General features: G+C 36.3%; 3 protein-coding genes across 4 annotated transcripts; 2 read left to right on the plus strand and 1 right to left on the minus strand.

The window, feature by feature from the left end:
* Positions 1-155: 155 nt before the first annotated feature.
* On the plus strand, positions 156-27,571 carry LOC18109772 (LEAF RUST 10 DISEASE-RESISTANCE LOCUS RECEPTOR-LIKE PROTEIN KINASE-like 1.2). Of its 2 annotated transcripts, XM_052447456.1 has the most exons (5): positions 156-1,102; positions 2,523-2,558; positions 2,696-2,950; positions 3,039-3,950; positions 27,381-27,571. In XM_052447456.1, exons 1-5 carry the CDS (start codon positions 307-309, stop codon positions 27,395-27,397), a joined length of 2,016 nt encoding a protein of 671 aa, XP_052303416.1. In that variant the 5' UTR covers positions 156-306; the 3' UTR covers positions 27,398-27,571. The 2 variants fall into 2 exon arrangements, with proteins under 2 accessions (XP_052303416.1, XP_024442041.1); XM_024586273.2 differs by lacking the exon at positions 27,381-27,571 and having other exon boundaries at positions 157-1,102; positions 3,039-4,199.
* On the minus strand, positions 16,358-17,283 carry LOC18110242 (LEAF RUST 10 DISEASE-RESISTANCE LOCUS RECEPTOR-LIKE PROTEIN KINASE-like 1.2). Its single transcript, XM_024586847.2, has 2 exons — positions 16,594-17,283; positions 16,358-16,549 (listed from the first exon to the last, which is right to left on the minus strand). Exons 1-2 carry the CDS (start codon positions 16,918-16,920, stop codon positions 16,376-16,378), a joined length of 501 nt encoding a protein of 166 aa, XP_024442615.1. The 5' UTR covers positions 16,921-17,283; the 3' UTR covers positions 16,358-16,375.
* On the plus strand, positions 24,248-27,571 carry LOC18110241 (LEAF RUST 10 DISEASE-RESISTANCE LOCUS RECEPTOR-LIKE PROTEIN KINASE-like 1.2). Its single transcript, XM_006388489.3, has 4 exons — positions 24,248-25,404; positions 25,954-25,989; positions 26,126-26,380; positions 26,469-27,571. Exons 1-4 carry the CDS (start codon positions 24,639-24,641, stop codon positions 27,395-27,397), a joined length of 1,986 nt encoding a protein of 661 aa, XP_006388551.2. The 5' UTR covers positions 24,248-24,638; the 3' UTR covers positions 27,398-27,571.
* Positions 27,572-27,691: the final 120 nt, after the last annotated feature.

Here is a 27,691-nt window from a genome sequence, read left to right on the forward strand (position 1 = left end):
GCCCTCCTGTAGCTCTCTTGTGCACCAAGGACAGTCCAAAAATGTTTCGACTGCCAACTTGGAAGTCAATGGTCAACTTTGATTTCTTTCTTAATTACAATCCTTAATATATATATTGCTTTTGTCTGTGTCAAAACAAGTAAGGGTCCCTTTATTTACAAGACATGGCACATAGCATCGACCTTCCTCTCTCTTTCATTTCCTACAAAATGATGGAACAATCTATGGGTTGAGCCACCAGTTAAATCCCCTTCTCCTCGTTAAAGACTCCTCTCTTCACGTTTTCAAAAAAATAAATAAAAATAAATGGTTGCCCGTCTATCTCTCTATCAACACCACCCCATTATCACAACCGTCTTCTCTGTCCTAATAATCCTTGTATCAACCTCCTATGGTGATGATGATAAGGATTACACAGATTGCGAAAAGCCCTTTAGTTGTGGACTCTTGCCGGAACTTTCTTACCCTTTTTGGGGAGGTGATCGACCTGAAGTTTGTGGACACAAGGCGTTCCAGCTCAGGTGTGAAGAAGGTCAGCTCCCTATAATAGCCAGCGACACGCTTGAATTCCGCTTATTGAATCTAAAGCAATCTTCCAGGTGGATGGCTCTTCAGCTAGTGAATTTCGAGGAGTACATTTGTCCTACTCAAATAAGAACCAATTCAAGCAGTGGCAGCGACATCCATATCTTCGGTTATGACCTGAGCCTTCAAAACCTCAACTTACTCTACAATTGCTCTATATCTAGCTCGGAAGTATTGTCTAAAAACACAATTTCGTTTTGTAATGGATATACTGGGAGCTCATTCTATGGAAATTATGATATCTTGGTAAACAGCAGTGGGCTAGACGTAATGCAATGTAGCATGAGGATTAGAATTCCCATTGCTAAGTCTTTTGGTGAGCTACTTGTGGGTGATAGAGCAGAATTGGAGGAGGTTTTAGGAGAAGGGTTCAATGTGTCGTACGAGTATGATCAAGGTCCTTCAATTTGCGAGGGATGTATGGCTTCAAGAGGAATATGTGGAACTAACATGACCCATCCGGATAAAGAGTTCATGTGCCTTTGCCGTGACCAACCTTATGCTTTTGTGTGTCAAGGTAAGCTCGGCATGCCTCGCTGATCTCTCTTGTTAATTATTAGTACCTATTCTATCTATTGTGTTTCATGTTATTTGCCAGGGAAATGAAGTTGGTGGGGGGAAATTAGGGTTGATAATTAGGAACAAAAGTACTTGGGGGCTCTGTTCTTAATCAAAATTTTATAAGGACGTTGACCAGTTGCTGGAAGGTTCTCAAAAATTTTTTTTTGACATAATATAAAAAATATAATATAAACTTGAATAGTAAAATTATATGTAATTTTTGTAACTAATTATATATTGATAATTCTAATAAGAAAATTAAATTATATTAAAATCTGATAAAATGAGTTAACAATATCATAATCAATTAGTGATCTAAATAAAACGAGAGAGATAGATATTATAAATTAATAAATTAATGACATGGAGAAATAAAAAGTCTCAGAACAAAGTTTTCAATATAGAGGAATCACTGAAAGTTAGGAAGCACATATAAACCTAGTAACAACCTAGTTGTTCCTATCACAATAAGTCTTGACATACCTTTTTAGGTTGCAAGATAATGAGTTTAAATTAGTAATTAAGTAACATAAATTTAATAATGAAATAAACCCCTAAACAATATCTAATGCACTAGAAAAAATTCAAATTAAAAATAATTATTTAAAATTAAATAAATAAATAAAATTAAATAATAAAAAAATCTTCATCTTAAATGTAACAGTCCATGTACGAGTTTTTGCCGTGATGGGCCTCGTCTCAAATCTTGTGAAGCTGGTAACTCTTCATCAAATATTCTTTATGATTAATGGTGTTGGTTTCTTTCAGCATCATGCGTTCTTTATTTGATTACTCATTTTTCTCTGTTGCTGCAATATGTAGGAAACACTGCAACACTTTTAAATCATGTTGTTTTCGAAATAAGTATCCAGAGTATATATATTTATGGTTTCCTTTTTCCCATGCTGGTAACTCTTCATCAAATATTTCGTTTATCCCATCATCCTTGCTATGCAGTTTTTCTATTTCCTAACATGGTCAAATTCTCGGGAAGGACAGGTTAATTTCTTGATTAGTCCATGAATTTACATAGACAACCAACCTTTAAACAATGATGCTAATCCCTGACATATTGACATGAAAAGGCACCTGTACTGTATGAAAAGTTCAATGCTTGGATGGAGTTGTGCTTGCATCAGAGTATTTGCCTGCTTAGAACCATGATTCATTCGTTCTTTTTTTCCCTCCTTCCTTCCATATTTTTTATATGCTGCTTTGTATGGAATGCTAGATGCTTCTATTTATTGGATTGATCTCTTCAACAGCACAAGTACTAAAGCTGTGATCTTGCAGAAGTCTAAAATTTCAATTTTTTTTTGTTTTAACTTTTTTCATGAGAATATTAACACCTCATTGCTTTGAATTATTCTATCCAGGAACTAGTTTGAATGTGGGCCGGAAGGTTGCCATAGGTAAGATCTCTGTCTATCGTTTATTTTTGTGTCTGTGCTTTGGTACTCACTTCAATTTCATGTCTAAATGTTGTAGAAATTCTCTCACCAAACTGTTACTGAAAAGGCTAACCAATTTCTATATTCTGCTTTTTAAGGTCTTGGGGCATCTCTTGGTACATTAGTCACAATGCTCATAGCCTTCTTCTTCTGGTACCGCCGCAAGAAAAGGCAATATGAATCCATTTTCTCTAGAAGCATCAAATCGGTTCCGTCTTCAAAGGCACATACGGAGAAGCGAAGTAGCTACAATGGTGCTCATCTATTCTCTTATGAAGAACTTGAAGAGGCCACTAACAATTTTGATAAGACCAGAGAGCTTGGAAATGGAGGCTTCGGGACAGTATATTACGGTAAAGAAATAATAATCACTGTCTTTTGTGTTGTGTTTGAAGGAACAATTTGTTGAAAAATTTGCTTCTCCTTGTGTTCTTTCATCAGGAAAACTTCCAGATGGGCTTGAAGTTGCAGTCAAGCGCTCATATGAGAACAATTATAAGAGGCTTGAGCAGTTCTTGAATGAAGTTGATATTCTAACTCGCTTGCGCCATCAAAACCTTGTCTTACTGCATGGATGCACCTCTCGGGACAGCCGTGAACTCCTACTAGTATATCAGTACATTCCCAATGGTACACTTGCTGATCATCTTCATGGTGAAAGAGCAAAGCCTGGTGCACTCCCTTGGTCTACTCGAATGAACATTGCTGTAGAGACTGCATATGCACTGGCATATCTTCATGCTTCTGTTATTGTGCACCGTGACGTGAAAACCACCAATATTCTCCTTGACAACAATTTCTGTGTTAAAGTTGCAGATTTTGGCCTATCTCGACTCTTTCCTACAGATGTCACCCATGTTTCAACTGCTCCACAAGGGACTCCTGGTTATGTTGATCCAGAATATCATCAATGCTACCAGCTGACCGATAAGAGTGATGTCTATAGCTTTGGGGTGGTCTTGATTGAGCTTATATCATCAATGCCTGCTGTTGATATCTCTAGACACCGGCATGAAATTAATTTGTCTACCATGGCAATCAATAAAATCCAAAGCAATTCATTGAATGAACTTGTTGACCCCAGTCTGGGGTTTGAATCAGATTACGCAGCGAGAAAAATGATTAGGGCTGTGGCTGAGTTGGCTTTTCAATGTCTGCAGAATGCAAAGGAGTTGAGACCATCTATGGAAGAAGTGTTGCAGATTCTAAAAGAAATACAAAGCAGAGACTACAATGCGGAAAAGGCAGAGGATATAAATAGTCCTTCAGATGATGTTGGGATGTTAAAGAGTGGTCCGATACCGCCTTCACCTGATACTGTCACTGTTACATGGATTAGCACGTCCTCGACACCTCATGCCAGTGTTTAATTGTTTCACTAAATTCTCAATTACATAGAGAAGAGAGGCAGGGGACCTATGTGCACTGAATAATGTGATAGTGCCGCCACTCTCTATTTATTTGCCGTTGATTAGCATTTGTATTTTAGCCAGATGTACAGAAATTGTTTGTATTTGCAAATATAGATGTTACCGTGTGTGTGAGACCATATTTTGACCGTGTAATCATGAGTTTGAATTTCACGAGAGCTTCAACAGGGCATTTGCCAGTTTGTTGCATGTTAGTAGGACCAGAGCAACTATCTTGATGTTAGCAACTGCATTTGTAAATTCCAAGGGAGAAAAAAAGACTGATGATCAAGTTCATCCTTTTCTCCCTCCGTGAACCAGGTGCAGCTGGAATGCTGTTCCTATTGGCTGCAGATGTACTATGAAAACGCTACTGGAAAGGATTGTTCTTAAGTAATAGAAGGGACGATACTGAATTTCACAGCAGAAATTGTTAAATGTAAGTTGCCAATCTGTTCCGCATATAAGAAATTTCAGGAAAAGCCATTTCACATCAGTATGTTTAAAGCATGAGAACAATTCTTGACCCAGTAACTGTCACAAATATCAAATTTCAATGTAAAATTGTTTTGTGTTTTCATTGATTTCTGAAGGAAGAATTCAGTCTTCTAAATACATGTAATAATCCCTAATTTACTGTCTCTAATCCCTAATTTGTAGTCTATAATAAATACAATAAATACAAGATATTCTGTTACAATTTGGTTGCCATATATTGTTGATATTCTTGCCATAATATACACTGACATCCCCCTTCAAATTGAAGCTGGCCGATCAAGAAGCATCAATTTGTCAATGATGAGTTGATGTCGAGGCCGAGACAAGGCCTTCGTAAAGACATCAGCTGTCTGATGCTCGGTGGAAATATGAGGCAGTGTAAGAATATTATGATCAAGAGCTTCACGAATGTAGTGACAATCAACTTCAATATGTATGGTGCGTTCATGAAACACAGGATTAGTAGCAATCTGAATAGCACTTGTGTTATCAGCATGAAGAGGTGTAGGAGTGTGCTGAGGAAAACCAAGTTCACGTAGCAAACCCTGGAGCCACACAATTTCAGAACATGCAGAGGACATAGCTCGATACTCAGATTCTGTGGAAGATTTTGAGATTCGGTCTTGCTTTTTGCTTTTCCATGAAATTATAGCATTTCCAAGAAACATACACCACCTAGTAACAGACCGACGTGTATTCATGCACCCTGCCCAATCTGCATCACTATAACCTGTTAATTGTAATGAATTATCAGCAGGAAAAAATAATCCTCGCCTAGATGTGCCTTTAAGATAGCAAAGAATTCTTCGGACAACAGCTAAATGAGGTTGACGAGGAGCCTGTAAAAACTGACTGACTTATTGTACTGCAAAAGAAATATCTGGCCGAGTAATGGTTAAATAATTCAAACTGCCCACCAATTGCCTGTATATGGAGGGATCAGGTAACAGGTCACCATCATTCTGACAAAGTTTTAAATTAATCTCGAGAGGTGTAAGAACGCTATTCCCTGATTCAAGACTGCCCAAGATAAGAATCTCTTGGGTGTATTTGTTCTGATGTAGAGAAATCCCATTGGACATAGAGTGCACCTGTAGACCAAGGAAATAGTGAAGGTGTCCCAGATTCTTCATATGAAATTCACTGTTAAGAGAACGCTGTAAATCCTCAATGAGTGGAATGTCAGATCCTGTAATGATAATATCATCCATATATACCAGAAGAGCAACAATACCAGTAGTAGTTTGCTGAAGAAACAGAGAGGAATCATATTGGCTCTGAATAAATTTAAGTTTCAGATGAGTAGTGCGAAATTTTTCAAACCATGCCCGTGGTGCCTGTTTTAGACCATACAGGGACCGTTTCAACCAGCAGATTTTATCATATGGGTGAGTAAACATACCAGGAGGAGGAGCCATATAAATATTCTCTTTCAGGTCTCCATGTAAAAATGCATTTTTTACATCCATTTGACAAAGTGGCCATCTCTTGGAAGCAGCAATTGCCATAATGGTTCGTATGGTAGTCATTTTAGCCATAGGTGCAAATGTCTCCTCATAATTAATACCATATGCCTGACAATTTCCAAGAGCCACCAACCGTGCTTTATATCGTTCCACAGATCCATCAAGTTGGAATTTAATAGTGTATACCTATTTGCAGCCAATAGGTTTAATTCCGATAGGACAAGAAACAATATCCCATGTGTGATTATCCTGAAGAGCCTGGAGTTCCTCTTTCATGACCTGTTGCCAACAGTCTTGGGTAGAAGCCTGGGCATAAGTCTTAGGCATAAAAGTACTATCAATAGTAGTTGCTGAGTATCCATACCTGTTTGGGGCATCTGAAACTCGAGTTGATCATCTTAGTTTAGGGGAATGATCAGATGTCGGTTCCGTGTCCGGAAGGGGCAAGTGGATGGTGGATGACGTCTTTGATATACAATTCCTGGCTTAAAACGTTCAAAGATATAAGATGGACTATCATCATCAAATGTGGGAAGCTGGATAGGAGTGGATTCTGTAGAGGGATAAGAAGGGAAAAAATTTCTGATTTTCAAAGAAAATCACATTTCGAGAGATACGAATTTTATGAGCATTTGCATCATAACACACAAACCCTTTATGAGAATTACTGTATCCTAGAAAAGCACAACAAGCAGCTTGGGCTGAAAGTTTATTACATTCAGTAAATGGTAAGTGAACAAAACAAACACACCCAAAAACATGGAGAGAATCATACTCAGGAATAACACCAAATAAAATAGAGTATGGAGATGCAAAGTTTAGAACTTGAGAAGGCAAACGATTAATTAGATGAACGGCTGTTGACAGAGCTTCTACCCAAAATCGAGTAGATACCGAAGAATCAATTAATAAGGTGCGAACAACATCTAAAAGATGACGATTCTTACGCTCAGCAACTCCATTTTGTTGAGGAGTGTAAGGACAAGATCTTTGAGAGAGAATCCCTTTATTTTTGAGATATTCCTGAAATTCTTTGGACACATATTCCCCCCCCGGAGTCAAAACGAAGTATTTTAATATGAGCAGAAAATTGATTTTCAATAAATACAATGAAAGCCTGAAATGTTGAGAATACATCAGCCTTAGATCAGAGAAAATATATCCAAGTGAAATGACTGAAACCATCAATAAACGTGACAAAATATTTATACTGAGCATGAGAGATAACAGGGCTTACGCCCCATACATCAGTATGAATAATTTCAAAACATTTAGAAGCACAACTACCATGTGAAGGAAATGATAATGCTTTGCTTTTACCCAATTTGCAAGAACTACAATCCAAAAATTCTGTTGAAAAAGAATTTTTATTCCCCAAATATCCATGTTTCATAAGATGAGTCAATACATTAGAATTGGGATGCCCCAATTTCTTATGCCAAAAATGAGGATTTTTAATGACAGTAGAATAAACACAAGAATTAATACTAGGAATAGAAAATTGTATTGTAAATAAACATCCCACTTTAGGCCCCTTCGCGATCACCTTCCCCGACACTTGATCCTGCACACAACAACCATGACGATCAAAGTGAATTTCACAGTCATTTTCTACCATTTGACCAACAGAGAGTAAACTTGTGGATAATTTTGGTGACACAAAAATATTTTTGAAATAAGACCCCAAATTACCAATCGATAAAATCGGCAGATTATCACCATTTGTTACCTGTATAAGCTGATTACCCATGTATTTTTGCACATTATACAACCCATTTTCACTGCTGGTCATGTGATTCGACGCTGCCGAATCCATTAACCATTGTTTATTATGTGCCGAATCCAAGGGAAAGTTAAGTTTATTTTTCTTACCAGAAATCCCGAGTGCAGAGAAGACAGATATTATCATCTGCTGCACCATCTTGGGAGTGAGAGTGCTCGACGAAGAGCTCACCGACGCTGAAGATTCTGGTGTCAACGGTGAGGACATGGCTGCGGCAGCCATAGAAGCAGCCCCTAATTTCGTCTGTATAGTAAACCCATATCAATTCTATGGTCGCAGACGACATTCCTTGATTACATGCCCCTCTTTCTTACAATAATCACAGAATTTCTTGCTGCAATTTCTAGCAATGTGCCCTAATTCTTTGCAATTAAAACACTGCACACTCACACCCCTCTGTCGTCCCCTTCCTTGAGCCATGTAAACCACATTCATCTCTGTGACAGTGTCCTGAGTCCAACTCGTGTTGAGTGGCGAGTCGTTGTTCTTCCCATAACAATTCCCCCAAACATTCATCCAAAGTGGGTACTGGACTTCGGTTGATCAAGCTAGTTCTCACGGCCTCAAATTCTGGCCGGAGCTTCATCAAGAACTGGTCCCTCTGGCTCTCGGCATAAACAAGGTATAGTGCTTCTAAACTCTCCTTCGGTATTTTAGAGTAAATTATGCCAGTATATTCACTCCATAGGTTTAGAAATCCAGCATAGAATTGTTCAATTGAGAGATTACCTTGTTTGTAATTGGCAATACCCATTTCGACTTGAAATGTTTTAGCCGAATTGTTTTGGGAATAGATGCGTCTGAAGTAGTCCCAAATCTCCTTCCCTGTGCCAAACGATCGAAGATTGTTGATCATATGAGGTTCAACAGACCCCAGTATCCAAGAGACAATTTTCGCATCCTTGGTAGTCCATATACTCAGCTCCTGTGGATCGGTTGGTGCTGGTGAAGATCCATCGAGATGCCCCTATAATTCCTTCCCTTTAACAAACATATGAAACTGAAACTCCCAACTAGCATAGTTTTTGCTATTGAATCGAGTAAGAAAAGCCTCTCCAGACATCCTAGGAATCCAAAAAAAATTACCAAATACTGACGAATTCAGTCTGTAGACTAAAGAGAAGAACAAAGATCTAGATCAGAATAATTGGCTCTGATACCATGTCACAAATATCAAATTTCAATGTAAAATTGTTCTGTGTTTTCATTGATTTCTGAAGGAAGAATTCAGTCCTCTAAATACATGTAATAATCTCTAATTTACTGTCTCTAATCCCTGATTTGTAGTCTATAATAAATACAAGATACTCTGTTATAATTTGGTTGCCATATATTGTTGATATTCTTGCCATAATATACACTGACAGTAACTAGTTCAAACCTGTAGCTAGGAGATGGGCAATGCAGTTGCCAATCTGTTCATTACACGTATAAATAAAGCTGAATCTAGTTTTATTCTCGTGAATACATCAGAAAATCACATGAGCCACTCAGTTGATTGATGTGAAACATTCCATTATCTTCATACGATATTGTGATACAAGTTCATGCTAATGATGTAGTAGATGAATATGAAAGTAATATTGGAGGAGAATACAGGCGAGGCTTCGGTGGAATCTTCAATGCTCCAAGAGGTCCTTCCAACATTTCTATCACTTTTCTCATGGATGGTCTATCAGATGGATTTGTGAGGATGCACCAAAAGCCAACTATTGCTATTTGCCTCACAATATCAGATTGTTCTGCATTTGTCGTGCCATTCAATTCACACTCATCAACTAGCTCAAGATGCTTGTAAATCCAGTCTGGAAAATATTTTTCGCTACTGGAACTCATTTCAGCTTCATGATTCTTTCGTCCTCCAACAATTTCTAGAGCCATCATTCCATAATTATAGACATCGGACTTGTGTGAAACTTGTCCACAGTTTCTACTGAACACTTCTGGTGCTATATATCCAATGGTTCCTCTTGCCTCCAATAGCGATACATTGATCTCCTTCCTAGCGCATGGCTTCGCAAGTCCAAAGTCGGATATTGTTGAATTCATGTCTCAGAAGCTGCTGACAAAGAAGCTGCTGATGAAGAAACAGCTGATGTGGAATCTGCTGATGTGGAAGCTGTTATGAGTTTTAGTTTTAATAAAACACTAGCTATTTGAATTAGTCAATTTCTGTTAGGATTGATATAATCCTTTTGTTTAATTATTATCCTTTGAATTCTGTTACGTAACAGCAAGAGATTATGTTGCTGTTACTTGCTTTTAAAGCTTTACTTTTCAATGTTTTCCAAAAAGCTGTATAATCAATAAAACAGAGATCAAGAAGTCGATATTCATTCTCTTTTGCATTTTCATTTGTTAAAATCCAACAAATTGGTATCAGAGCCGATTTTTTTCTTGAGAGATCTGTGAGACAAAGAGAGCCTAAACACTTACCCTAAACACTTACCATTCTTCTAAAAAACCAATCAAAACAAAATGAATTCAGAAGCCTCCGTAAATTTAATGGCACCACCAATATTTGATGGAACAAACTATCAAGTTTGGGCTGTTCGAATGGAAGCTTATCTTGATGCAAATGATCAGTGGAAGCCGTTGAAAACACATATGAGGTTCCTCTTTTGCTTGACAATCCAACTATAGCTCAAATGAAAAATCATAAGGAGAGTAAGCAAAAGAAATCAAAGGCAAAAGCTAGCCTATTTGCAGCTGTCTCATCTTCAATCTTCACCAGAATCATGACTCTGAAGACAGCAAATGAGATATGGAACTTTCTAAAAAAGGAATATGAAGGGAATGAACGAGTGAAGGGCATGCAAGTTTTAAATCTCATCAGAGAATTTGAGATGCAAAGAATGAATGAATCAGAAACCATCAAGGATTACTCTGACAGACTTCTTGACATTGTAAACAAAGTAAGACTTCTTGGTACTGAATTTACTGATTCTAGAATTGTTCAGAAAATTCTTGTTACAGTCCCTGAAAAATTTGAAGCTACAATATCATCAATAGAAAACTCAAAGGATGTATCAAGCATCACTTTGGCAGAGCTAATGAATGCACTGCAGGCTCAAGAACAAAGAAGACTCATGAGGCAAGCAGGTTCTGTGGAAGGTGCTTTTTTTGCAAAATCACAGAACAACATACAACAAAGAAACAGAAATTACAGCAACAGCAACACAACATTTCCATTGTGTTCTTACTGCAAAAAATCCAACCATCCACAGAGCAGATGTTGGTGGAGGCCGGATATAAAATGTCACAAATATGGACAGCTAGGACACATTGGAAGGGTATGCAAATCTCAACAACAACAGCAGCAGCAAGGAGAAGTCAAAACTGTTGTTGAACAACCTGAAGAAGAACAACTGTTTGTAGCATCATGTTTTGTTGCCAATAACTCAACAGAGAGCTGGCTTATAGACAATGGTTGTACCAGCCACATGACCTATGATAAAGAGCTTTTCAAAAGGCTCGACAGAACAGTTATTTCCAAAGTGAGAATTGGAAATGGGGCATGTCTTGCAGTAAAGGGTAAAGGAACGGTGGCAATCAAAGGCAACACAGGTTTAAAATTAATTTCTGATGTCTTATATGTTCCTAAAATTAATCAAATTCTTTTAAGTGTTGGTCAGCTGCTTGAGAAAGGATATAAGGTGCTGTTTGAAGACAAGTTTTGCTTGATGACTGATGCACAAAACAAAGAAATATTTAAAATTCAGATGCAAAGTAAAAGCTTTGCCTTGAATTTTACAGAAGAAGAACAAGCAGCAGTACATGAAGAAAATAGCAGTACAATGCTTTGGCATAGAAGATTGGGGCATTTTCATCATACAGCTATACTCTTTATGAAAAACAACAATCTTGTGAAGGCCTACCTGATTTAGAAGAAGATCTTCCATTGTGTGCAGCCTGTCAGTATGGGAAGCAGACAAGACTCCCATTTCCACACAATAAAAGCTGGAGAGCTACACAGAAACTACAACTAGTGCACACTGATGTGGGAGGACCTCTGAAAATATCATCATTAAACGGCAGTAAGTATTACATTACTTTCATTGATGATCATACAAGAATGTGCTGGATTTATTTCATGAAGTATAAATCTGAAGTTGCTGATATCTTCTGGAAGTTCAAAGCTTGGGTGGAAAAACAAAGCACACACAAAATGCAGGTGGTCAGATTAGACAATGGAACAAAATATACCTCAGAAAAATTCAACAAGTTCTGTGAAAAGGAAGGCATTGAACATCAGCTGACAGCACCTTATACCCCTCAGCAAAATGGGGTTGTTGAGAGAAAAAACAGAACACTCATGGAGATGACAAGGTGTTTATTACATGACAAAGGATTGCCAAAGAATTTATGGGCTGAGGCTGCAAATACAACAGTGTTTCTTTTGAACAGATTGCCAACAAAAGCTCTGTAACAGAAAACTCCATTTGAGGCATGGTATGGCTATAAACCAAAGTTGCAAAATTTAAAAACTTTCGGTTGTCTTTGTTTCTCTTACATTCCACAGGTCAAAAGAGACAAACTTGATAAAAAGGCAGAACCTGGAATCTTTGTAGGCTACAGCTTAGTATCCAAAGCCTACAAGATTTATCTTCCACAAGACAACAAAGTGATTGTGAGCAGAAACATCCAATTCTTTGAGTCAGAAAGCTGGAACTGGGAGAAAAATAAGCTTGAATTTCAAGAGGAGAATGCTGATGTTGATGATGAATCTGTTACAAAAATCAGATTGCTTTCTGATATCTATCAGAGTTGCAATGTGGCATTAATTGAACCTGCAGGATATGAAGAAGCTGCTGCAGATCAACATTGGATGGCTGCAATGAAGGAGGAGCTTATGATGATTGAGAAGAATCAGACTTGGTTGCTTGTGAACAGACCTGCACATAAAAAGGCCATAGGAGTCAAATGGGTTTATAGAACCAAGTTCAATGCTGACGGTTCTATAAATAAACACAAAGCAAGACTTGTTGTCAAGGGATATGCTCAGATGTTTGGGGTGGATTTTTCTGAAACCTTTGCTCCGGTTGCTAGGCTTGATACTATAAGAATGCTGCTTGCTTTTGCTGCTCAAAATGGTTGGACTATACATCAAATGGATGTCAAATCTGCTTTTTTAAATGGATATTTGGAGGAGGAAATATTCGTGGAGCAGCCTAAAGGTTTTGTTGTTCAAGGAGAAGAGGAGAAAGTATATTTGCTGAAAAAGGCTCTCTATGGTTTAAAGCAAGCACGAAGGGCTTGGTACAGCAGGATTGATGCTCATTTGTTAGACTTAGGCTTTACAAAAAGTCTAAGTGAATTTACACTCTATCTCAGAAAAATCAATGATGAATTGCTTGTGGTTTCTCTTTATGTGGATGACTTACTTGTGACAGGAAGTAACATGGAGCAGATTGATGTGTTCAAAAGAGAAATGAAGAAAGTCTTTGAAATGACTGACTTGGGAAAGATGACATTCTTTCTCGACATGGAAGTTCAACAAAAGCAGAATGAAATCTTCATATGTCAGCAAAAATATGCCAAAGAGATTTTAAAGAAGTTCAACATGGAAGAGTGCAGATCAACAGCAACACCAATGAATCAAAAGGAGAAATTTTGCAAAGAAGATGGAGCTGCAAAGATTGATGAAACACTCTATAGAACCTTAATAGGATGCTTGATGTATCTTACTGCAACAAGACCCGACATTATGAATGCTACAAGTATACTTTCAAGGTATATGCATTGTGCAAGTGAAATTCATTTTCAGGCAGCAAAAAGAATTGTCAGATATATTAAGGGAACAATTGACTATGGATTGAAGTTCTGTCAAGTCAAAAACTCTATACTCCATGGTTATTCTGACAGTGATTGGGCCAACTGTGTTGATGATATGAGAAGCACTTCAGGTTATTGTTTTAGTTTTGGTTCTGCCATTTTTTCGTGGAGTTCAAAGAAGCAAGAAGTCATTGCTCAATCCACAGCTGAGGCAAAGTATGTTGCTGCTACTGCTGCTGTGAATCAGGCTATTTGGATTAGAAAGTTAATGGCTGATCTGCAGATGGAGCAAAAGGAAAGCACACAAATACTTGTAGACAATCAAGCTGCAATTGTAATTGCAAAAAATCCTGTGTTTCATGGCAAAACGAAACATTTCAAACTGAAACTCTATTTCCTAAGAGAAGTTCAAAGAGAAGGTGAAATACAGCTAATCTATTGCAAAACAGAAAATCAAAATGCTGATATTCTGACCAAGCCGCTTCCTCAAGCAAAGTATGAATTCTTTAGGCAGAGACTTGGAGTCTGCAGCTTCAGAGCCAAAGAGGAGTGTTGAATTCATGTCTCAGAAGCTGCTGATAAAGAAACAGCTGATGTGGAATCTGCTGATGTGGAAGCTGTTATGAGTTTTAGTTTTAATAAAACACTAGCTATTTGAATTAGTCAATTTCTGTTAGGATTGATATAATCCTTTTGTTTAATTATTATCCTTTGAATTCTGTTACGTAACAGCATGAGATTATGTTGCTGTTACTTGCTTTTAAAGCTTTACTTTTCAATGTTTTCCAAAAAGCTGTATAATCAATAAAACAGAGATCAAGAAGTCGATATTCATTCTCTTTTGCATTTTCATTTGTTAAAATCCAACACATATCTTAGGGGGAAAATCTGCATCAAGAAGAATGTTACGAGGGTTAATGTCAAAATGCACAATCCTTGTATTGCACCCTCGATGCAAATACTCAAGCCCTCGAGCAACGCCAATTAAAATCTGGTACAATTTAATCCATCCCAGCTGTTGATTGGCTTGCAAAGCATTTTCATGATTTATGAACTTTTCAAGCGATCCATTGACCATGAAGTCATAAATGAGAACTCTTTTGTCACCCTCCAAACAAAATCCCAGTAGAGTGACAATATTGACATGGGAAGTTTTACTAATGCTTGCAACCTCATTTATGAATTCTTCCCCGTCCCCTTTTGAAGCTTGCATGACCTTCACTGCCACCAGATGGCCATCCTGTAGCTTTCCTTTGTAAACAATTCCATAGCCTCCTTGACCAAGTTTATCTTTGAAAAAATTGGTCATTTTCTTAACATCCGACAGATTGTATCTTTTCAGAGCTAGTGGTCGGTGGTTTCTTATGAAAACCTCAAGATCTTGATTATGTTTCTTCTTTAGAAAAATAGGTGTGGTAGTTGATGAGGCCTTCCTTCTGGAATAAAGAATCACGCAGATGAATAAAATTCCTGCTGATCCAAAGAGAACACCTCCCAGTTGAGGAGGCTGATGAGTTACTTGGGGACTGACATTGTCATGATACAAAAACAGCAGCAGAAACAGAAAAATGTTCTCTTGATTCAGCAGGAACAAGGAAAGCTTTCAAAAAATAAATTCAGACAAGTAATGAATTTGCTGAGGAGGAGACAGACCAAGCATAAATAGTGCCAAAGTGTTGTTTACTTAAATATTTTGTGTAGCCAAACCAGTCTGAACAAAGCAGAGCTAAATTGCAAGGGAAAAAAATAAAATTAAATCACCAACTCTCTCTGTTGAAAGATGAATATGATCCCCTAATTTAAAATTAAAGATCTACAGTTGTTGAGTGTGGAGACGAACTCCCACAATCCTAGCTTTGATGAGATGTAAACAAGGCTTGAAGAGAGGCTGAAATGGAGGATTTGAAATGGGCTGAAATCATGGCTAATTGTCTGCCATTGATGCTAGGATTGGGGACAGAAATGGGAATGTTCGTCCCGCCCATTTCCACTATAAATAGAGCCAATACAAGTACCAATACTAGCAGTAGCAAGAGAAAGAAGCTGCCATGGGCAGCAGCAGCAGTAGCATAGAGTAGGAGAGATGTGATACACGAGTGGGGGTAGAGTAGAGGGAGTTCCTCCTCCTCCATTGTTGTATCTTTGTAATTTCTCTCTATATAATGATATTGGCTGCCCGGTTGACAAAGGTGAGTTGCCGAACCACGTCAAATTGTGTTTAGGATCCGGGCAAAGTTCAACCAATCATAACAACAGTGACTTCTATTTGTTGGCGTAGAAAAATCACCAGCCAGATGGTTTCAGTATAAACACGAATTCAATTATTTGCACCAGAATTTGAATCACACACATCATCATGATTATACTGAAATAGCTATACAGAGAAGGCGAGGGACTGATGAACATTCTGAATTCCAGCTCAGTTAGAACGATAATGAAGAGGAAAAGGCACACAGCACTCAGTAAGGATCAAAGCAGGAAGAGGTCAGGGGACTATCTTACCAATAATAATAATAATAATAATAATCTCCCGTCCGACATTAAGACTTGAGCCTGCGGAACAATTCAAGTGGAGTAATGCATTAGTGTGAGATGGGAGCAGCTTTACATGTAGAAGAAAATCTGAACAAAACGTATTCTTTCATATCCTGAAATCTTATGATATTATAGAAGTGATAAACAGAGAAAATGACGAGGAAAAATGAAACCATAAATATATATACTCCGGATACTTATTTCGAAAACAACATGATTTAAAAGCGTTGCAGTGTTTCCTACATATTGCAGCAACAGAGGAAAATGAGTAATCAAATAAAGAACGCATGACGCTGAAAGAAACCAACACCATTAATCATAAAGAATATTTGATGAAGAGTTACCAGCATCGCAAGATTTGAGACGAGGCCCATCACGGCAAAAACAATTGAATTCATTATTCTCAAATCCACAACGCCCACCACTTCTCTCACAAGTGCTACAATCATGAGCAGTCCAGTTCATAAGGAACCCCATCTTCAAAACCTCACGATAATTTTCTCCAAGCAGACTACCAATATCTTCAAAACCTCACGATAATTTTCTCCAAGCAGACTACCAATATCTTCACCAGTGTGGATAGGAGCATTAGCAAAATCCTGGCATGAATTCAATAAGTAAATGTTGGGCATCTCTGTTTCTTCCAAGTGAAAACCGGCAATAGAATAATGTGTAGAATTTGTGGCACAACTTAATGCATAGAGAGTGTAGTAATCTTCGGGCTTTAATGTACAATTGTAGAAGAAGGAGAAATTAGTATAGCCAGGACTAATAGTAAGGGGTGTTCTATCAAGGCTAATGTTATGCAAAAGAGGTGGACAGGTTTCCTCATACACAGCAGCATTAGCCACGCGCATAGAATTAGTGGCGTAAGAGATATCTTTAAGATATAAACATCATTGGAAATTGTGAGTGCTGGCCTTCTGTCACTGCAGGTGAGCATAAAATTTGGATGGCCACAAAAGGGTTCTTGTTCTTGAGATAGCCAAAAAGGGCAGCTTATGTTAGGGCCAGCACCACAGTTTTTTGGTTCACAAGACTTAAACTTTGGATGCTGTGATACAGTTTGGGTGGCCAAGTATGTGAAAAGAAAGATACAGTTGTAGATAGAAAGAAGCTTTTTGAATGCGAAGGAGTTATTGGGATCCATTTGGAGAACTCAAAAACAGATGAAGAAAGGGGAGACAGAAGGATTTGAAACAAAGTTCCTACGTAGATGGTAAGACTTGGTTTGAAGAGTCTCTGTATGGCTTGATTGAAAAAGGAGGGAAAGGACAAAAACAATCCAATTTGTCCAAGCAGAAGCAAGTTGCTTGCTATTTCATCGACCTGGGAAAGTCTATAATAGTCATGTGTGGTGGCTACGAGTCTTGTAATAACTAGATTTTAACCCTCTATTTAAAAAAAAAATCCAAAAAAATATCTTTTCAGCATTTTTAGTTATTTATTTATTTTGTGTGTTAAAAAATCTTAAAATTTATATAAAAAAATTAATACAAAATACAAAAATAAAATAAATCTAAAAATAATTGAGCATCACGGGCGAAGATAGAGATTGAGAATTTAGAGGTCATAATTGAGGCCTGAATTAAAAAGAAAATTGAAAATAGATTAACTTGATTTAATTTCTCTATGAGTAAAAGAAATTTGAAGTTTAATAATAATTATGAAACAAATAGCTAGATTACAAATCATTGAAGAGTTTAATTAAAAAAAATCAAAATTGAAAATTAGATTGGTTAAAATTACATGATTTTAAGGATAAGGATAAATTTGCAACAAATAATTAAATTTTAAGATCTATATTGATTTCATTATAGATACAATTGAAAAGGATAAATTGAATGAGATTGTAAAACTTCATGCAATTGAAAAGGGTAAATTGAATGAGATTGTAAAAATTCAAAATCCAAGCACTTCAATGAGAATAATAAAAGCTTGTTTGAATGTTTATTTCAGTCCATTTAATTCAATCCAGTCCAAATTAATTCATTGATTTCATTCATGTTAGTCCAATTAAACTAATTTGATTCAATTCAGTCTCAAGTTAATTCAATGTCAATTAATTAATATCAATCTAGTCCTATTGTGTTCAATTCATTCATTTTTAGCCCAGAATCCATATAATCAAGCAATCTCCGGCTATTAATCCCAGATTTCAAATTTTCCGATTGAAGATTTCAATCCTATATTTTGAGCTCCCAAAATCCAGCAATCAATATCCCAATCCCATGATTATAGCCCAAATCTGCAGTCAATTCCCAAATCAAATCCCAAATCATTCTAAAAGACACAGGAACAATCGAACACGGGAGGATGAGCATTCAGCATTTTTCCAGCTCTCAACACAATAAAAAAACCAGAGAAAAAAATTCCATTCCTCACGGCCATAATCATACACTGCCAAGACCAAAAAATACAATACTTTTCATAGATCAAGTAGTTATGGAAATGAACGAAATTAGATATAATTTTAAGAAGGTAATGGCACCCAAATTTTTAGATTTTTTTTTTAAGTTGTAGCTCTATTTTAAGGATTTTTTTTTCATTCTAAATATGCATTTTCCCCTCAAAAAGTATCCTTTTTTGACCTTGCCTGAGTCGTCTTCTATAACTCAACTTGATGATGAGAAAAGCATATGATATTGCACCTCATCGTGCAGCCTCTTGAATTCCGCAGCCCTAACTGGACCATATTACGGTGTTATCTGATACAGTGGAAAGTCGTCGAAAAATATTACAATTTCAGAGATATACTCTTTATTTTTCTGCCCTTTTCAACATTGAAGGGCATAAGGTTTCTGACCTACTAAAATTTCAAACAAAATAATTTCTTTATGTGCTTGCATTAAAAATAAAAGTAATCACAGAACCAAACAATCACCAGTGATGCCTAACGCTCCCAGGTATCTCTCTTGTGCACCCCTCCTGTAGCTCTCTTGTGCACCAAGCACAGTCCAAAAATGTTTCGACTGCCAACTTGGAGGTCAATGGTCAACTTTGATCTTATATATATATATATATATATATATATGTATTTTGTCTGTGTCAAAACAAGTAAGGGTCCCTTTGTTTACAATACATGGCACAAAGCATCGACCTTCCTCTCTCTTTCATTTCCTACAAAATGATGGAACAATCTATGGGTTGAGCCACCAGTTAAATCCCCTTCTCCTCGTTAAAGAGAGTCTCTTCACGTTTTCAAAAAAAAAAAAAAATGGTTGCCCGTCTCTCTCTCTATCAACACCACCCCATTATCACAACCGTCTTCTCTGTCCTAATAATCCTTGTATCAACCTCCTATGGAGATGATGATAAGGATTACACAGATTGCGATAAGCCCTTTAGTTGTGGACTCTTGCCGGAACTTTCTTACCCTTTTTGGGGAGGTGATCGACCTGAAGTTTGTGGACACAAGGGGTTCAAGCTCAAGTGTGAAGAAGGTCAGCTCCCTATAATAGCCAGCGACACGCTTGAATTTCGCTTATTGAATCTAAAGCAATCTTCCAGGTTGATGGCTCTTCAGCTAGTGAATTTCGAGGAGTACATTTGTCCTACTCAAATAAGAACCAATTCAAGCAGTGGCAGCGACATCCATATTTTCGGTTATGACCTGAGCCTTCAAAACCTCAACTTACTCTACAATTGCTCTATGTCTAGCTCGACAGTTAACAGAATTTCGTTTTGTAATGGATATACTGGGAGCTCATTCTATGGAAATGATGATATCTTGGCAAACAGTAGTGGGCTAGACGTACGTAATGCAATGTAGCATGAGGATTAGAATTCCCATTGCTAAGTCTTTTGGTGAGCTACTTGTGGGTGATAGACCAGAATTGGAGGAGGTTTTAGGAGAAGGGTACAATGTGTCGTACGAGTATGATCAAGGTCCTTCAATTTGCGAGAGGGATGTATGGCTTCAAGAGGAATATGTGGAACTAACATGACCCATCCGGATAAAGAGTTCATGTGCCTTTGCCGTGACCAACCTTATGCTTTTGTGTGTCAAGGTAAGCTCGGCATGCCTCACTCTCTCTCCTTTTTTCCCCTTGTTAATTACTAGTACCTATTCAACCTATTGCGTTTCATGTTATTTGCCAGGGTAATGAAGTTAGTGAGGGGAAATTAGGGTTGATAATTAGGATAAAAGTACTTGGGGGCTCTGTTCTTAATCAAAATTTTATAAGGACGTCGTAGTAATAGGACACAATCACAAGAGCAAACAGCCAGGTGTATATGGAACATTTGGTAGATTTTGGTATGCCTGAAAATATTGATTCTACTGGATTGGACAAATAATTATTTTGTTTTGTATTTGGTGTGATTTGCATTGGATTGGATAATTTGTTTTATTTTATGTTTGCTAGACATTAGACTGGACTTGACCAGCTTAAGGTTTAGACCGTTCCAAGTTTTTTTAAAAATAGAAGAATGATTGATCCGACATGATCCGATCAAAAACTCGGGTCAACCTATGACCTAGTCTACTCGGGATAAAACACAGGTAAAAAATCCATTGACTTTTTTTATATATAGTCGAAATGAGGTTGCACGTTGATTTTTTTAAAAAAATTTAGGTTAACCCATGTTGACCCTCCCAAGCCGTGACTTAGGTCTTACCCAAGTCGAACTCATTATGATAATAACAATTATTATTTTTATGTTGCTTTGGGTCAACCTAGGTTGACCATCCTAAACCATAGCTTGAACCTTGTCCTAGGTCGACCTCTTAGTTGAGTTTTAAAATTATGATAATAATCATTTTTATCTTTACATTGATTCAGATCAATGTCAACTTGACCCATGACCCAAGTCTAGCCCCGGGTCAACCTCTTAGTTGAGTTTTAAAATTATGATAATAATTATTTTTATCCTTACATTGATTAGGGTTAATGGTCAACCTGACTCATGACCCAAGCCTAGCCTCGGGTCGATCCTCAATTAGGATTTTAAAACTATAATAACAATCATTTTATTTTTATGTTGATTCGAGTCAATGATCAAACTAGCCCGTGACTCGAGCCTGGCCCCAAGTTGACTCCCGAATCGGTTTAAAGATTATGGTAATAATAATTTGTATCCTTATATTGACTCGAGTAAATAATCATCCCGACCTGTGACCCAAACATATTCAGCCCGGACCTGCTCCCAAGTTGAGTTTTAGAACTCTAATAATTATTATTTTATCTTTACATTAATACGAGTCAATAGTCACCCTGATTTGTGACCTGGACTTGATCACAAGTCTATCTCCAAATTAAATTTTAAAACTATAATAATAATTATTTTTATTTTTATATTTATCCAAGTAATTCCTTAAAGTATTATAATGTCTAGTTTATCATGGTGTTCATTAGAAACACTTCCTTAGGGAATTCCCCAAGGTAAAACCCTAACTAAACCAAATTCTCTGGTTAATTAGAACACAGTAGAAATCAATTAATTCTGAGTTTTGTCTTGGAGTCTATATATATATATATACGAGATTACTTGCCCGCGCGCTGCCGCGGGCTTATAAAACAAATGCACTTGATAGTGTTATAATTGTGAACCAGTGCTAAATAAGTAATAGAAATTAAAGGTATGATGGAGCAAATATTTCATGACGGAAAAAGAAGTTGGGCTGGTGATCAAAAACTTAGAGACTGAATAAAATGATTTGTAGCAATCTACAGTGTTTTGTGAGGAAAGATACAGTGATTTCGCCACATGATTTAGCTTTTGAGTTAATAAAAAGCAAAAAAAAAAAATACAAAGCTAAATTCTCTACCAACTTAATATTAAAAAAAAACCAACAAAGATAATTTTGGAAGGAAAAAAACCCATGAGAAAAGATGTTGCAGTAATTGACAATGTTTTGTGAGGAAAATTACAGCGTTTTTCCCAATAAAATAAACTAAAAAACTATTTAGAGAAATATTATAGCAATCCACAGTGTTTTGTGAGAAAAACTACAACGCTTTTCTCATATGATTTAACTTTATTGTAATTATAATTCTTAATCAACTCAATATTAAAAAAAAAATCGACAAAGATAATTTTGGAAAAAATCATAAAAAAATCACATGGAAAAACACTACAACAATTCACAGTGTTTTAAATAAAAAAAATAACAAAGCTAAATTCTTAATCGGCTCAATATTAAAAAAAAAATCAACATAGATAATTTTAGGAAAAAAAAAAACAAACACCAAAAAAAGGGGGAAAAATCATGTTGGAAACACTGTAGCAATTCACAGTGTTTTGTGATGAAAGCTACAGTGCTTCCCCACATGATTTAGCCTTATTTGTAATGACTTGTAATTGTAATTCACAAACAACTCAATATCAAAAAAATAAAATTGAAAAAGATAATTTGAAAAAAATTATAACAAAAAAAACTATGCGGAGAGACACTATAGCAATCCACAATGTTTTATGAGCAAAGCTACAATACTTTCCCCACATGATTAAGCTTTATTACAAAGTTAAATTTTAACCAACTCAATATTTAAAAAAATAAAATCGACGAAAATAATTTTGGAAAAAAATATTACAAAAAAAGAAAACACAAAAGAAACTGGAAAAAAACTATGTGAGGAAAAACTGTATCAATCCATAGTGTTCTTTGAGGAAAAACTTGTATTTACTTGTAATTACAATTCTTAACCAGCTTAATATTTAAAAAATAAAATTGACAAAGATAATTTTAGGGAAAAACATAACGAAAACAGAAAAAAAACCATGTGGGAAAAAACACTGTAGCAACCAACAGTAATTTTCGAGGAAAGTTAAAGTGCTTTCCTCACATATTGTAACTGTAATTTTTAACCAGCTCAATATTAAAAAATAAAATAAAAAAAGATAATTTTAGAGAAAATCATAAAAAAAATCATGCAGAGAAACACTGTAGCAATAAACAATGTTTTAAAGAAAAAAATTACAAAACTAAATTCTCAATCAGCTTCATATTAAAAAAAATTGAAAAATATAATTTTTTAAAATAAAGAAATAAAATAGAAAAACTATGTGGAAAAACATCGCATCAATCCACAGTATTTTCAAGAAAAAAATTACAAAGCAAAAATTTTAACCAGGTCAATATTTAAAAAGTAAAATCAACAAAAATAATTTTGAAAAAAACAAAAGAAAAAATAAATGAAAAAAAATTAGGAAAGTTGAAAAAAAAAATAATTTTGAAAAACAAATTTGAAAAAAAAACGAAAAAAAAAGGGAAAAGTAAAAAAAAAAAATAGAAAAAAATCACTGTAGATTACTATTGTAATCCACAGTGAAATGTGTGTGGGGGAACAGACACGGTTTAGTATATGTGTTAATTTGTGGCTAGTTAACAATGGTTTCTATTTTCTTCTTGACAGTAATGTTTTCTTATAATAAACTTCAGCTTGGTTTCCTTAACAAAGGCCAGACCCAAAACTTCCTTGAGCCTGACCAAAACTCATGGGCTCAGTCCAGTCCTCTCCTAAGGCAACACCACAGCTCAATTCTTAGGTATCTAGCGGATCATTTCTCAAAGGGAGTTGCAAAAGAGCTGTCCACTTCCGGTTCAACTAACCACTCCTGACTTAAAAGTCAACCACTCAAACCTTCAATTTCAATATTAATTGCTTGATGTTTATTATTTTTAATTATTTTTTAAGATTTTTTTTATTTAAAAATATATTAAAATATGTTTTTCTTTTTAAAATTTAATTTTGATATTAACATATCAAAACAATTAAAAAATACAAAATAAAATTTTAATTTGAAACTAAAAGCAAAATATTTTAAGAAATTAAAAAAAGACAGTTGTATCGCAATGTTAATCACGAGATTCACTGCATTCTCAAAATAGATTTTTATCATCTTATTGGTAATTCTAATGAGCATTCTTATTAGAATTGAGTTTCAACATGGTTATTTTTTGTTAAAATTTGATTTTTTAAAATTAATTTTTTAGTGTTTTTAGATTGTTTTGATGTGTTAATTTCAAAAATAAATTTTAAAAAATAAAAAAAAATATATTTTAAAATAAAAAATATTTTAAAAAATACTAATACTATTAAATTTTTGTCATTTTTACGTATCAAAACTCCTTGTATATCCTCTGAAACCTGGGAAAACTATTGACGAATTCTATAAAATAAAAAGAAAAGTCATTGTCTTTTCCATCAAAATATCCTATCCTCTGACATTGAAAGCAGAATTGATATTGAAGAGTCGGCCAATCCGCGTCGCAAGTCGTTTAACGACTACACTAGAATTCTGATGTCTGGTAATATTATTATTTACCCCATGCCATGATTAGGCACCACCCAAGACTGGACCAGTCGTCATTTAGACTCATTGCTCATAGCAACCACACAAGATTTTGTGGACTTTTCTAGGTTGATGAAATAGCAAGCAACTTGCTTTTGCTTTTGCTTCCACAAAATGGTTTGTTTCTGTCCTTCCTTCCTTTTTCAATCACGAATAAACGAAAGCAACAACGTTAGCCAATTCAAAGACTCTTAAAGCCAAGTCTTACCAACTACATAGGAACTTTGTTTCAAACCCTTATGTCTCCCCTTTCTTCCTCTGTTTTTGAGCACTCCAAATGGATCCCAATAACTCCTTCGCATTCAGAAAGCTTCTTCCTATCTACAACTGTATCTTTCTTTTCACATACTTGGCCAACCAAACTGTATCACAGCATCCAAAGTTCAAGTCTTGTGAACCAAAAAACTGTGGTGGTGCTGGCCCTAACATAAGCTACCCTTTTTGGCTATCTCAAGAACAAGAATCCTTTTGTGGCTATCCAAATTTTATGCTCAACTGCAGTGACAAAGGGCCAGTACTCGCAATTTCCAATGATGTTTATATCATTAAAAGTATCTCTTATGCCAATAATTCTTTGCTTGTGGCTAATGCTGCTGTGTATGAGGAAACCTGTCCAACTCCTTTGCATAACATTAACCTTGATAGAACACCCTTTACTATTAGTCCTGGCTATACTAATCTCTCCTTCTTCTACAGTTGTACCTCAAAGCCCAAAGATTACAACTATCTCTATAATTTAAGCTGTGCCACAAATTCTACACATTATTCTTTTGCCGGTTTTCACTTCGAAGAAATAGAGAAGCACAGCAATTACTCATTGAAGTCATGCCATGATTTTGTTATTGCTCCTATCCACACTGGTGAAGATAATGGTAGTCTGCTTGGAGAAAATTATCGTGAGGTTTTGAAGATGGGGTTCCTTATGAATTGGACTGCTCCTAATTGTAGCACTTGTGAGAGCAGTGGTGGGCGTTGTGGGTTTGAGAATCATGAATGCATTTGTTTTTGCCGTGATCGGCCTCGTCTCAAATCTTGTGATGCTGGTAACTCTTCATCAAATATTTCGTTTATCCCATCATCCTTGCTATGTATTTTTTCTATTTCCTAACAATGGCAAATTCTCGGGGAGGACTAGCCATTTCTGATTCGGTTAGATTGAGAATTTGGACAGGTTAATTTCTTGATTAGTCCATGAATTTACATAGACAACCAAACTTTAAACAATGATGCCAATCCCTGACATATTGACATGAAAAGGCACTTGTACTGTATGAAAAGTTCAATGCTTGGATGGAGTTGTGCTTGCATCAGAGTATTTGTCTGTTTAGAACCATGATTCTTTCTTTTCTCTCTCTTTCCTTCCATATTTTTTATATGCTGCTTTGTATGGAATGCTAGATGCTTCTACTTATTGGATCGATCTCTTCAACAGCACAAGTACTATGCATACATCGCATTTGCAGTTTTAGAAAGGTTCAGTTTTGTATATAAAGCTGTTCTGATCTCGCAGAAGTCTAAAATTTCAAATTTTTTTGTTTTAACTTTTTTCATGAGAATATTAACACCTCATTGCTTTGAATTATTCTATCCAGGAACTAGTTTGAATGTGGGCCGGAAGGTTGCCATAGGTAAGATCTCTGTCTACCGTTTATTTATGTTTCTGTGCTTTGTTACTCACTTCAATTTCATGTCTAAATGTTGTAGAAATTCTCTCACCAAACTGTTACTGAAAAGGCTAACCAATTTCTATATTCTGCTTTTAAGGTCTTGGGGCATCTCTTGGTACATTAGTCACAATGCTCATAGCCTTCTTCTTCTGGTACCGCCGCAAGAAAAGGCAATATGAATCCATTTTCTCTAGAAGCATCAAATCGCTACCGTCTTCAAAGGCACATACGGAGATGCGAAGTAGCTACAATGGTGCTCATCTATTCTCTTATGAAGAACTTGAAGAGGCCACTAACAATTTTGATAAGACCAGAGAGCTTGGAGATGGAGGCTTCGGGACAGTATATTACGGTAAAGAAATAATAATCACTGTCTTTTGTGTTGTGTTTTAAGGAACAATTTGTTGAAAAATTTGCTTCTCCTTGTGTTGTTTCATCAGGAAAACTTCCAGATGGGCTTGAAGTTGCAGTCAAGCGCTTATACGAGAACAATTTTAAGAGGCTTGAGCAGTTCTTGAATGAAGTTGATATTCTAACTCCCTTGCGCCATCAAAACCTTGTCCTACTGCATGGATGCACCTCTCGGGACAGCCGTGAACTCCTACTAGTATATCAGTACATTCCCAATGGTACACTTGCTGATCATCTTCATGGTGAAAGAGCAAAGCCTGGTGCACTCCCTTGGTCTACTCGAATGAACATTGCTGTGGAGACTGCATGTGCACTGGCATATCTTCATGCTTCTGTTATAGTGCACCGTGACGTGAAAACCAGCAATATTCTCCTTGACAACAATTTCTGTGTTAAAGTTGCAGATTTTGGCCTATCTCGACTCTTTCCCACAGATGTCACCCATGTTTCAACTGCTCCACAAGGGACTCCTGGTTATGTTGATCCAGAATATCATGAATGCTACCAGCTGACCGATAAGAGTGATGTCTATAGCTTTGGGGTGGTCTTGATTGAGCTTATTTCATCAATGCCTGCTGTTGATATCTCTAGACACCGGCATGAAATTAATTTGTCTACCATGGCAATCAATAAAATCCAAAGCGATTCATTGAATGAACTTGTTGACCCCAGTCTGGGGTTTGAATCAGATTACGCAGCGAGAAAAATGATTAGGGCTGTGGCTGAGCTGGCTTTTCAATGTCTGCAGAATGCAAAGGAGTTGAGACCATCTATGGAAAAAGTGTTCCATATTCTAAAAGAAATACAAAGCAGAGACTACAATGCGGAAAAGGCAGAGAATATAAATAGTCCTTCAGATGATGTTGTGTTGTTAAAGAGTGGTCCGATTCCGCCTTCACCTGATACTGTCACTGTTACATGGATGAGCACGTCCTCGACACCTCATGCCAGTGTTTAATTGTTTCACTAAATTCTCAATTACGTAGTGAAGAGAGGCAGGGACCTATGTGCACTGAAGCATGTGATAGTGCCACTCTCTATTTATTTGCCGTTGATTGGCATTTGTATTTTAGCCAGATGTACAAAAATTGTTAGTATTTGCAAATATAAATGTTACCGCGTGTGGACCGTATATTGAGGCTTTACATTTACATTGAGCAAGTGTTCATGAGTTTGAATTTCACAAGAGCTTCAACAGGACGTTGGCCAGTTTGGTGCATGTTAGTAGGACCAGAGCAACTATCTTGATGTC

The sequence above is a fragment of the Populus trichocarpa genome, chromosome 15, assembly GCF_000002775.5.
Source record: "Populus trichocarpa isolate Nisqually-1 chromosome 15, P.trichocarpa_v4.1, whole genome shotgun sequence".
Classification (NCBI taxonomy): domain Eukaryota; kingdom Viridiplantae; phylum Streptophyta; class Magnoliopsida; order Malpighiales; family Salicaceae; genus Populus; species Populus trichocarpa.